The sequence below is a fragment of the Amblyomma maculatum genome, chromosome 1 (genome assembly GCF_055883805.1).
Source record: "Amblyomma maculatum isolate TAMU_Amacu chromosome 1, ASM5588380v1, whole genome shotgun sequence".
Lineage (NCBI taxonomy): Eukaryota > Metazoa > Arthropoda > Arachnida > Ixodida > Ixodidae > Amblyomma > Amblyomma maculatum.
In genome coordinates, this window is record NC_139344.1 from 114,865,771 (window position 1) to 114,878,787 (window position 13,017).

General features: G+C 44.5%; 1 protein-coding gene across 1 annotated transcript in view; it reads left to right on the top strand.

Moving 5' to 3' along the window:
* Positions 1-13,017, top strand: part of LOC146203541 (lysosomal alpha-mannosidase-like) — a 434,812-nt gene that overhangs the window by 3,751 nt on the left and 418,044 nt on the right. The window contains exon 2 of the mRNA XM_084603104.1: positions 489-762. Within this exon, the coding sequence (XP_084459230.1) occupies positions 489-762 (274 nt within the window). The remainder of the gene's footprint in view (positions 1-488; positions 763-13,017) is intronic.

The following is a 13,017-nucleotide window of genomic DNA, read 5'->3' on the forward strand; positions in this document are numbered from 1 at the left end:
TTGTATTAGCAAATGGACTTTCATTCACATACTGATTGATGGTCAACTGCAAGTTACAGTAGCAATAGATAATGGAAAAAAATATATTATGCGATTGCGTTTCGATGCTGGCTGCCACATGCCCTCACAAGCGCTACGGAACACGCCACGAATCTTAAAGAGTAGTCGCAATATTAAGAGTGGGGCTTCTGCTTGTCGTCCGTCTTTCCAATGCAGACTGCATCTCAAGGTGCGACGGCGCGTTCAGACACGACGCGGAAGTGTGATCCACCTGCAGCGCGTGTTCACCTTCATATTACTTGCAGCGCGAGTTTTTCTGCCCTGACGTGGCTTGTAATGTAAACAGACCTATTAGAGCAGTTTTAAATACAACGAGGAACTAAATATTGGGGCTGGATGACTACCATTACAGCCACCTTGTTACATCACGCTGATCGATTGAACGAAATCGGAGTTTCGAATTTAGCGCTTTTTTACTTTGTTCGCAGTGGCGCCATCTCGGTGGAGGCGGTGGCTACGGGCGGTGTGCGGAGCAGGCGTCCGGAGTCGCTGAGGGAGGAGGACGGGCAGGAGCGGGTCTCGCTCCCGCTGCTGGTGTCAGTCGCCCTGGATATGCGCAGGGACCCGGTCGTGCAGGGCCTGGCCACTATGCTCCTTCTCTCGGGCATGCTCTCGCTCGTGCTCTGCTCGGCGCTGGCCGGCCTTCAGCATCGGCAGGCGGCGCAGCGTGAACGCCGCCACGAGACCGCTTGCATCTACAAGGTGAGAGCGCCCACGGTGTCGTCTGCTTCCGCGCGAGCGCGTCTTTCGCTTGTCGTCCGTTAGCGGCCGAAAGCAACCGAAGTGTTGACAACCTGTCACCAGGAAGGGTTAGAAAAATAAAAGAAGGTAGCAGTGAGTCGTGGGCATACTGGATCGGTCACGAGCACTGGTCTGTCATGGGCATTCATACGTTACGCAAGTCTACAGACTTCTCTTTTCGCGCTGAGAAACAAATGTAAAAAATAGGAAACAAATGCCGTCATTTCCATCCGTATGCATTAAGCTCAAGAAGTTTAGAAAATAAAGGAAAGATAACGATCGGAAGATGTTCTTTTACTGACACGTATTGGCCGTTCTCTGCTGATTAAAAGAGCTGACAGAGTACTGGGATCGGTACGTCACTGCTTTTTGAAACAGATATACTGCAACTAAAGTTAGCAGTAATGATACCGACTGCGCGATCATGGTGTCTGAACAGGACATCCAACTACCATGCTACACCTCAAAAGATTTATTTGTGCTTGCTATTTATTTATTTTAGATCACTTCTTGACCTACGGCACTATTTGCGACTGCTATGTTCGGAAGCGCCAAACGTTTGGCCTGCAGGGACGCACACCACACAAACCTCGTCTAGTGTGCGTTCCTTTCAGGTTTGCGAGCGCGATTGTTTGTTTGTTTTTGTTTTGTTTTTTTGTCCATTGAAAACTTTTGCTTATTGCGAAATAAGCACTTCACTTATCTAAGACAACTGGTTCGCCGAGATGCATTGATGCGGGAGCAGGTAAGTGCGTTTTTTTTTTTTTTTTTTCTATCTCGTAACTTCGAGGGCTGGAAGGCATGCCGTTGTGGAGGACCATGCTGAGTTCATTCGTGTCAACTTCCAAGCTCGCCGTTTCATTTCTCTCAGGCTCGAAAACCGTGACTAATATTTATTGGCACCAGGAAATGTAAACTGCTTTATGCCAAGAGCTGTATATCATGCATCCACGCATATATGGGATAATGACACGCAGCGTAAACGCAGTTCGTGAGAAGCTTCGGCGCCCTCGGAATAGCCGCATAAACAACTTCGGACCCGTTTGCTTCGCTTCCTTTCTCGATTCTTTTTCGCTTTTGTTCTTGCGATCGGAATGAAATAGGAGCCTTGATTTTTGTCAAGTCAGTCGCGCAGAATTCACGCCTCATCTGGCAGCGGCTGCGTGGCTTTTGTTCGACACTTCTAAAGGGAGGAGAAGAAAGGAGCGCTCGTGATTCAGACGCAAGGCATTGAATAAAATAAAATAAAAACTTTTTTTTTCACATTCTTTTTTTTTTCTTTTTACTGCCGTCCGTCCGACTCAAAGCGCTTGTTATTTAGGAAACCGAATTAGGAGGAAGGCAAAGGAGATGAGCATGCATGTATAGTGAGAGAACAATGGCGCTTCAAGTGATTTCGTTGCCTTCATTTTCCCGACCCAAAGGCGGCGCACGTGCTGAAGAACAGTGCCTGAAGCAGCTCTCATACGACGTTCGTTACTTTCAAGTGAGCCGTCGGTGCGACTTTTCTTCTGCATCGAAGAATATAATTATGCCTCTGTAAGCCCGTTGTCTACGCGGTACTACGGACGGAATACGGCTTGAAATTACGCGACTCGCTGCGTGATGAAAAGAAAAGGAGGAAAAGTAAATAACGTATATTTTTAATCGCGTAAGGAATGGCTAAAAGTACTGTCATGACTCGCTGCTGGCGCGCTCCACGTGGAAGGATAAGGCCTGGAGGCCCCTTAGTTTAATGTATGCAAGAAAGACATGCCGAAAATACTGCAATATATATGCAGCAAATCATACAAAAGTAATGCAGAAGGTGTGCAGACACGTGCCGTATAATTCATTCGAGAATGTGCATGCATTCCGTTCCTTCTCTTTTTTTTTTTTTTTTTTTCCGGAGGTCTGGAAATAGAAGGGAGAGCGGAGTAGGAGCTCAGTAGCGAATATGAGGTGTCGTAAGAGACAGAGTCAAAACAATAGGCAGAAAAATATAACTCCTCCACGATCTCTCTTTTGCGTCATCGTGAGAAAAACGGACTTTCCAGGAAATGGACATGCTTTCATTCTCTGTAAAAGTTTACGTCATATTTAAAAAAAAAAAAATCTAAAAATGAAAGTTGCTTTTTTTACAAAGAGGAGCGAACGAAATGGTAGCATACGCTGCCGATTTCTACATAAGCGCGAGAAACCGCCAGTATATCGCCGACAGAGGCAGTCGTATCACGTACAGCTTCAAAGGCTTTGCGGCTGGACTCCCGTTTTAACGGTATTTAACACATGCATTAATCGCACTACACATTTTATTTGCATAAAGCGCCGTGTTCACGCAGGTTGCCTAGAACTAAATGCTGATTCTAGGGAGGGAAACCAAAATTCTCTAATTAGATTGCTGCGCGGCTTCTGGGATGGTGTGTCGTGTCTGACGACTGATGTACAGGCGCCTCCGCCGTTGCATGTGACAATAGTAGCCTTAAGCCATAATGCACCAAACACAGAATATGGGTGGCTCAGTGCGATGGAGTGTGTCCCTAAATCTAATTTTGACAGTGTTATGCCCTTCGGTCAAATGGAGGATGCGCCGGAGAATATCGACAAAAATTAAGTGACGCACAGATTTGAAAGTCCACCGCGCGTTACCACCGTCTGTGTCCATTTCAACGCCATCTGAAGCATACAACAATGGCGGGCGGCGCAAGCAGTCCAGAGTAACCTGAGCTCTGGGCAGAAAAAAGAAAAGAAGAAACAAGAGAAAGTAATCATAAAACGAAACTATATCTATTTATAACTAACCTCGCAGTTGAACCATGTGTATGCAGCTGACTTCGTTCTCGCATTCAGTGTCCCAAATATCCCGCGAAGACCATAGACGCATGGAGGCGCAATTGCCAAGGCCGACCATTCTGTGATTACTAAATGGTATAGACTTCGCGTTTGCGGGAGCAGCGCCTACTACAACCACCTGCGAGTCCAGTAGCGATGGTTACATTGCGTCCCCTGAAGTCCGTGCTCACTGCTCGCCTCTGGGCCACTGCGTTAACAGAGAGCAACGCAAGCTTCCCATGCGTTTTGTTCTGAAGGGTTTCTGAAGTTCGTTGCTGAAAAAATGGGTCCTGCAGCAAAAAAGTAGATATATACGTTCGTGCGCGTTTCATATACGCCGCTGACGCGCACGACGTACTCGTCGCAGGTGCCGGCCCTCCATCTCGCGGCTTGGTTTTAACACGTTCTTTTTTCCTTTGTTTTCCCCCTTTTTCTTTGGTCGTTATGAGGCACCTCGGGCTTCGAGTGCTCCGCAGTGCCCTTCGTTACTTATTCATTCATCCGCCGAGCTTCGCACTTGTTCGGAGCAGCTTTTTTTTTTTTTTTTTTTTTTTTTTTTTTTTTTTTTTTTTTTTTTTTTTTTACGGCATTGAACTGTCCTTCTGCTATCTGGTTGTCCCGCACCGTGGGGTGTTGTTCCTGGATTCAGCGTTTTCATGCTCGCTGAGAACAAGCTGGGGTAGAATGATTGATACAACAGCCCAGCTGAAAAGCTCGAAGATCAACGAGCAGATGGGAGAGCAGCAGCAACAACTGGTGCTTGTGTGCGAAGAAAAGCAGGACGTTTGTTTTGAGCCCGCACAACTGGGAGGGACCATATGAATGAAGCAGTTCGTTAAGAATCCAACTGTTTCACATGTCACCGACTACTGGGAAGCGGTTGGCGTCACTGCGGGCTAACCGAATGTGGAGCTATATATACACTGACGGGATCGCGCGGTATACAAAAGTAGAGACGACAGTTAGGATGCGGGCACGGCATGTCAGTACTTCTTTCTATACTTGATTGAAGCATTGCATTTTCAGAGCACGTAGATAAAATGACGGAATAAAGGAAAATTTAGCCAACGACGTCATAAACGGGCGTTTTTATTACCGAGTAGGTATTACATAATCGCCAAGACAGAAGTCTGTGTAAAAAAATATTAATAAATAAATAAAAACAAGTTAAAGAACGGACGCAGTTCAGGATCACACAATAGGATTTAGAGGCGCTGGCGTAGCTCAACATTTTGTTTCGGCTGGTGAAGGACAGGGCGACAAGAAGCAGACGGCTTTCATGCGGTCTTGTAAGGAAAAAGTTTTGTTTCTCCTTTTAACCACGATGTCTAAATAAAATGTGCTCGAGGAACTCTGCAAATTTATTTGCTTATAAAAGGACGTTTTAATGCATGTGTGTTAAAGTACCACGCGCAAACGTTTCTGCATAAACAAGCTGAAACAGAGCGAGCAGAACGTGGCTGCGCGAATGGATAGTTTTCGTCGAGCTTGTGATGTCTCTGGAGGAAGAGCGAAATTGCTGGGCAATTTCCTCAGCCTCTCCAGGTCAGACTATAGTGGGCATTCACTCGCAAGAGACAAGATTGTCTGCACTCCACTTTTTTCTCAATGAACAATATTACTGCCGCAGTCGTATAACGGGCATTGCACAGCAGCACGAGGCTTTCGACTTATATTCAATGCTTGCAATATGTTATCCTGCAGCTCGTGTTGTGCTTATTATATATTGACTCATCTCTTATATGTGTGCCACAGTACTCATGCGTACATTCTCTCCGCTCCCCAGGACTATTTTTGCTTTCCCTATGAAACATCCACAAGACGAGACAATGATAATACTTTATCAGTCGGGAGGCAATTCGCGTGAGTCGGTTCAGAAGCAAGAAAAAAAAAAATCTATACTTTCAGTTGAAAACACGTGCACTTGTGAAGATTTAAGCACCAACGGGTTAAGGTGACATTCTCGTTTCGCAAATTGAATTGAAGCCTGCCGGAAGACTTGGTTGCTCATATAATTGTAGAACAGCCCGAGACGAATAAGATCGCAAAGCGAGGCGAGCGCTGGCTCCCAACTGTTTATTTCACGCGGTGCCTATGCACACACGAAGCTCCAGCAAGAAAGAAAAATAAAATACACAGCATGGATTTACACGCAGTGTTCCCGCCCAGTTATTTGTCCATTGTCATTCAGTTAAAATCGCGCGTTTCTTTCTTGGCAGTGCTGGCGATGCCACGCTTCCGCGCAGGTTGCAAGCATGTGCAGTTTGCACCGCCTCAATGCTCTCCCAAACTCGCTGATGGGAGATAACTCTCACTTTTTTCGAAGGCAGGCATGCATAGCCTGCAGGACGAGCTCCCGCAACCTCGCGATAATCTCACTTCTTTCAAGCACAGCCATGCGTAGCCTATAGAGAGCGAGACTCTTCTATAGACTCAGTACTGCACTGACGGCAGTGCCGACTGGGGTGGTCCAGCCTCGTTACAGAAAAAGCGGCGAATAAAACGGTCAACTTGGACGAACTTTTGGGCCTCAATTTATTGGTTATCGTGATAATCTGGCCTTAATCTGTCTTTTGACAGGATATTCGGTGAAATGAGCAGTAGAAAGTTCAGAAAATTACGTGTTTTTTTTTTTTTTCTTTTTTGCGATCGTAGAAACTTTTGAGTGGAGCCGTGAGCCAGCGGCAACTGCGAACGTCTCCTTCTCTGAAACCGCGTGCGATCTGGTCTACGCAATCAAAAAACCACTTTATGTTTCTCTTGAGCGTAGAAAGTGGCATGGTAGAACCAGTTTGCATGTTTAATGCCTACTGCGAAAGAGCTAGCTTTGCAAAGAGGCAGATATTTGCATTGGAATCACGCTCGCTGCTGCTGCGAGTGGCCGAAATGACTCGCAGCGTCTGAAAAAAGGCCTGCAAGATGCATGGCGGTGCTACAAAGGAAGCCGGACAGGATCAAAGATTAAAGACATCATGCCCTCATGCACCGTAAACTACTTCCCGGGATGGTTTTAATTACTTTCGATGGTTTATTGCTGCCAATTTAGAATAGCAAACAATTTCGAGCTCGTTTTCTCTGCTTTCATTTTTCGTGCATCTGCTTTCGTTTATCCCTTCGCCTTTCCGCTGCGCATGCTAATAGCACGATTCTGTTCAATGCACATCAGTCTTAAAGCAAACAATAAAGCTCCCGGTTTCCTTTTTTCATATACGCTTCTAGTATATATAGTTTGTTATAAGTATTATTGTAGAAACACTTTTAAAGTATATATGCACATGCATGGTAAATTTTACTCTTTTTTTATATCATTCCCACCTTAAAATATCTATAATTCATGTTGCACTGGAGCACGACATTGCGAAGACACTGATATTCAAACTGTCGGTATTTTCTCCTTTTCCTTAGATTATTAATCACCCCTAATGGTGATGATGGGGGAAGGGTTAACGCATTATTACTAAGCAAACATAGCAACTAGTTTTGATTCCATTTCTGATATATATGTATATATATATATATATATATATATATATATATATATATATATATATATATATATATATATATATATATATATATATATGCCAAACTTGAATACATTTCATGGATAAGGAGGTTAAGTTATTTTCTTTATTTCCGCGTTCCCTCTTAGCTTTATTATCATGCTCCTTTAACCTGCTGTGTACGCATCTGCCTGGATATTCGTCTCCGAAATTCAACAGCACAACTTAAGCAACGTTATCATAATCAAACAGGAAAAAATTATGGCGAGCAGATAAGAAATAAAATACAGATGAACAGCATGACTGCAGGAAAACAGCTGTGCTCCCTTATACTCACCAGTTCTTGCACCACTTAAAGAAGATTGAGGAACGAGTAGCCGTTCAAGTTGTGTTCTCGACATCGCCCAAAAGTGTCAATTCTCTCCAAAAAGACGAACCAGCACGCAAACCAAGAATAAAAATATAGTCCACCTGTAGAGAGGATTTGCTACTTCTGATATGTTTGTTGTTGAAAGCATACCGTTGTCTGAAATTTTACAGACAGGCGAATGCATGAACAGCATGTTTACAATGTTAATGAGGGCAAATCAAGACTACCTTAGCCTGCACAGCCTTGATGCCTGCCCGGCTCGTGAACGAAGTGAGTTTATCGCCCGGCCCAGCTAGAGTTCAGTGAGTCACCTCTGTAACCAAGGCATGCATGGCCAAGAAACTCATAGCATTAGCACTGGCTCTGCTCGTAACCCTGCGTGGATGTATGAGACGATCCTCGCATCGTCTCAGATGTGGTGTGTGTAGGGATGTGGATTATAGAACATTAGCTTATGTACCGCCCAATGTGTGTATGTATGTATGTATGTATATATATATATATATATATATATATATATATATATATATATATATATATATATATATATATATATATATATATATATATATATATATATATATATATATATATATATATATACATATACATACATACACACATTGGGCGGTACATAAGCTAATGTTCTATAATCCACATCCCTACACACACCACATCTGAGACGATGCGAGGATCGTCTCAGATGTGTGTATGTATGTATGTATGTATGTATATATATATATATATATATATATATATATATATATATATATATATATATATATATATATATATATATATATATATATATCGCTGAGCATGCGTTATTTGTTCGCTTCCCTCAAGAAGACAGGAGCACATCATAGTTCTCTTCAGGACATTGTCTAGCCGTGTGGGAACCAGTCTTGTAGAAAGGAGATTTCGTGCCTCCAGGACTCGGACCTGGACTACAGATGGTGACAGCAGTACTGACTATAAGCTATTATGTGTGATTGTGTGCATAGCCATATAAAGAAGCCAAGTGTCAGGCATGTGCCTGACTCGTGGACCCTATTTAAAATATAAGTGCCACTATGGTAGAGCAATTGCTGGCAGAATGCGCAAGGACAATGCTACCTGCGGCTAGCAGCAACCTCGACATAAGCGGGTCATCCAGGTAGTGAACACGCAAGTGCAGGTCTTGTCAAAGCGTGGCATAGCCTTACGTTATCGAAAAAAGAACTCACTTCGTTTTTAAATGGCTGGTAATTAGCGAAGAACTGGTGTGTCAATCATTCTGTGTGTTGGTTTTCTTTCTTGTTAACGCTTTGTGTGTCTATCTTGCCTAAGCAAGCTATAAAAAATTGAAATCCAGCGGTCATGTCGGGGAGTATTCATTCTTTGCCCGCCTTGGTCTCGCGCCGTTTAGCAATTAGACTGCACAAGCGCTCAACGTTTTCAGTAACGAAACGCTATAGCTCTCGTCGTAAAGACGGGAAACAAAGTAATATGTTAAGCTCCCGGCAGAACGCGATACCGAAGATAAGATATAGTACCTCTCCGTCGTTTTAAAAACATAGAACTATTTTGCACTGCAATGAAAAAATTTTTGGTGTGAAGGATTTCTGCCTGGAGCACTGTTCGTCCGAGACTCTCGGACGTTCGGCGTTGACGGCGCTCGAGCAAGCTGAGCTTGAGTACGTTGCTAATCTTGCATTCGTGTTTGGCTTGCAGCTGAGCGGAAGGGAAACACGGCGGCCACCGACCAGGAATTAGCATATCAGAGTAAAGAGTCAGCGCCAGGTATTGGTCGCTGGGCGAATACGCGCTGGGTTGGCACTGCTGCTGTTTGCACAATCTAGTCGAGGCTGCCGACGACAAGGTGGCACGGGTAACCTGTCTGGCACCTCCAACCTGTGCGCTGATTACTTATACAAGACCATGTGTCGGTCTATGGTGAGGCACTTACATCTTTTTTAAACGGATAACATATCGCAGTGACAAACGGGGGTGGAGACGAGACGGCTCGAGCGCTCTCTCTCTATACTTTCGTTTTTAAAACGCTAATGGGCGTCATTGTGCCTCCATGGCATCCGCGCTCTAATTTAAAGCGCAGATCATCCTACTGCTGCTGAGAAGCTGCGTATTGCATTCTATATATGGGCTTGTACACCAACATCCGTTGCTCTTTGTATTACCAGTAAGTGCTAACTATACGTTCGAATAGAATGACAGCCCGTTCCTCCGAAAGCCGATCATTTTGAGGCCATTCATTCGCCTCCAGCTTTCCTGGCAGCTGCTCACAGTCGGCTGTTTATCAAGGGGATAATCGCGTTATTCTTTTACAAGCAGAATATTGAGCACGATACCGGCAAAAGGCCACTTATTTTCAGAATGTTAAATACGAAAATTCGAAAACGCTTGTGCATGGGTAAGCAGGACCCTAACTAAAAAAAAATAATAAAAAAGCCCTCCCCTCCTTTGGCTATAGTTGTACCGTGTATAATCGCAACCACTACATTTTGTTTTGTAGGGGAAAAAAATGCGGGGGTTTAAATTCTTCTAAAACCGATTAAGACGCGTGAAAGCATTGTTTTGCATGATTTGGAATGGCTTTGTTTGAAGGTTTAGCATTGAGAACCTAGCACAGAGTTTGACAATGTTATAAACGTTCCACCGCGGTGGCGCAGTGGTTAACATGCCCTACGACTGTACCAGAGTACCCGGGTTCGAACCTGACCACTGACAGCTGCGTTTCTATGGAATCGAAACGGAAAGGCGTCCCTACGCTGTGCGATGCCAGTGCACCCTGAAGATTCCCAGGTGGTCGATATTATTCCGGAACCCTCCACTATAGAACCTCTGTCTTTCTTTTCGCTTCCACTCCCACTTTCCTCTCTTCCCTTGCTGCGCAGTTCAGGTGTCCACAGAACAAGTGTGACCAATACTGCGCCTTTTGTTTCCTCTAAACCAAGGTTATCATCATCATCATCATCATCATCATCATCATTATTATTATTATTATTATTATTATTATTATTATTATTATTATTATTATTATTATTATTATTATTATTATTATTATTATTATTATTATTATTATTATTATTATAAATGAAATGACTTTAGTTCGATTTTAGGGGAAAGGAAGGGCGCTGTATATGTCGCCTCACAGTGGACACCTATACTTACAATTAAGGATATGCAGCGGAACTAACATGAAGGTCAATTTCGAGATCATCCGGCGAGCAAACTGCGAAACTCGCTCGAGTAGGCCATTGAAGCTTTCACATCAAAAGTGCAAATAGGAGGCTAGCAATCGATTAACTGGCTTCCTAATTAAGTCTCTCAAAACTAAACTAGTGCTTTGTGAGGCACGGAATTGGTAAATTTAAAATACCACTTTTAGCTTTGCACCTCGATCATTGAAGAAAGGCAACGTGAAAACCGAAAGGCATGAGGAAATTTCCTATTGCAACCTTTAAAGCAGGTGCTGTTTGTATCCAGGGAGGAAGGAATATTTCCTCTTAAAGATGCTGAAATTTCAGTCTGTAAAAGAGGCGATGGTGGCCTCGTTCAAACGTATACGCGCTAACGAAGGAAGTTAAATGGGAATACGAACGGAGATGACCTTATATAGTAGCCCAACTGTGTAATGTTTGTACATATGCTCTCAGGTGTCGGTTAACTGCACACCTTCAGCCGCACTGTTCGTGAAGCCGCTTTCGTGAAGCGGGTGAATTCGCTTGTCCGTCGAAGCAATGGTTCCATGCTATGCTCGCTCGGAACGCTCTTATCGCAGACATTACCGCATTTTCAAATGTGGTGCTGACACGCAGTTTCGACTTTAGCCTGTGCAATTTGTCACTTTCACAGCGCCCTACAAATGCGGTAAAAAACATTCAGAGAATAATTTATCACTCATTAGTTTCTTATTTGTCCACATAAAAGACCAGAATATTGTCATCCTATAATCAATAAGGCAATTGCTATAGAGCAGTAATTTACGAGTTTCAAACATGTGGTTAAAAAAGAAGCACGGGTACGAAACTTCACGCTGTTCGTGCTATGTGTCACGAGAAGACCGATGTCAGGGAAGCTATGAGAGTGTGGTGAGTTTAAAATTTATAAGAAGCGATCCATAATATGTGACCTCAGCTCCAGCCACATAAAACCAAATGGACTGCTTTTGTTTTCGAAGGATTTTCTTTATCTTTAACAACCTCTTTTCTTTTTATTCGCTCACTTTAGTTCACATATGGCGACATTGACTGTTGTTAAAAGCGACAGCTATTTTAATTCGATGTCAGACCTCCAATGGCTGATTTTCAGTCGTTTCTTTCCCCCTCAACCCCCCCCCCCCCTTTTTTTTTTTTTCTTTTTTTCGAATAAGCCATAGAAAGCAGTGAGAGACCGTTCCTTTTTACTTAACAGCCTAGACTACCGTTCCTTTCATTGCTGTCGGGGAAGTGTAGTTGCGTCAGTGATGGGAGACCGCCTAATGCTGCCGACACAAGCGGTAGAAATATATGTACGTTTCAGCTGCACCGCTACAGCGCGGTGATTTTGCCTCTGACTCACCGGCTTCTGTGTACAGCGTTGTCGTTGTTTCACTCATATGGCTTGCGCAGCTGTCGACGTAGTTCGTGTCCCTCCTCTGCTCGGCCCTAGCTTTTTCTCGGCTTCCGGAGCTTGCCGGGGATGCTGACCATTCCATCGCACTGTCTTCTGGCGCACTGGTGCAGAGATTCATATGCACCCACCGACATCTGTTCGCGACACCCTGCAGAGAAGCAACTAAGGAATCTAAAACACTTTCTAAGGTACTCCTTCCCTTACACGTGCACACTTTAAATGTCGTTGACTTCGACATCGGTTAAAAAAAAAAAAAAAAAAAAAAAAAAACTTTCCTGTGCCCAAATGCCGGATCGAATCCCGGCCACGGCGGCCGCTTTTCGACGGAGCCGAAAAGCGAGGCGCCCGTGGGCTGAGCGATGTCAGTGCACGTTAATGAACCCCAGGTGGTCGTAATTTCCAGAGCCCTCCACTACGGCGTCTCTCGTAGCCCGAGTCGATTTGGGACGTTAAACCCCACAAACCAAACCAAACAGACCTAAAGACCCTTTTCACCTGACGTTTGCCATCGTCGAAGCCAAACCTTCCCTGCTACATAAGCTTCATTCAAAAATGAGGATTAAACATTGCTCCTATAATGTTTCCGAATCCGAGACTATGATTTCACTTCGAAAGACTAATCGGAATCTCGAGCTTAGCTCCTGCGGAGGTGATTTCACGCCGGACACGACATTACGCTTGAAGAGGCACCGCGTGAAGCTGTGACGAAAGTCGCCGCCTCCGCTCGATAGGAAAAGTTCGTTCGGAAGGCACGGGGGCACTTTCCAAGGTCAGCGCGCGCGTTCCTCTTAGCGTCCAATAGAGGGGTTGGGAGTGGGGAGGGTGCACAAAAGTGTGTCGCTACGCCCGGGCGCGCGCGCGCGCGGCGCGGAGCGGCGTCTTCCATCATCGGCGCCGAACCGCGTGCACTGCCTCGCC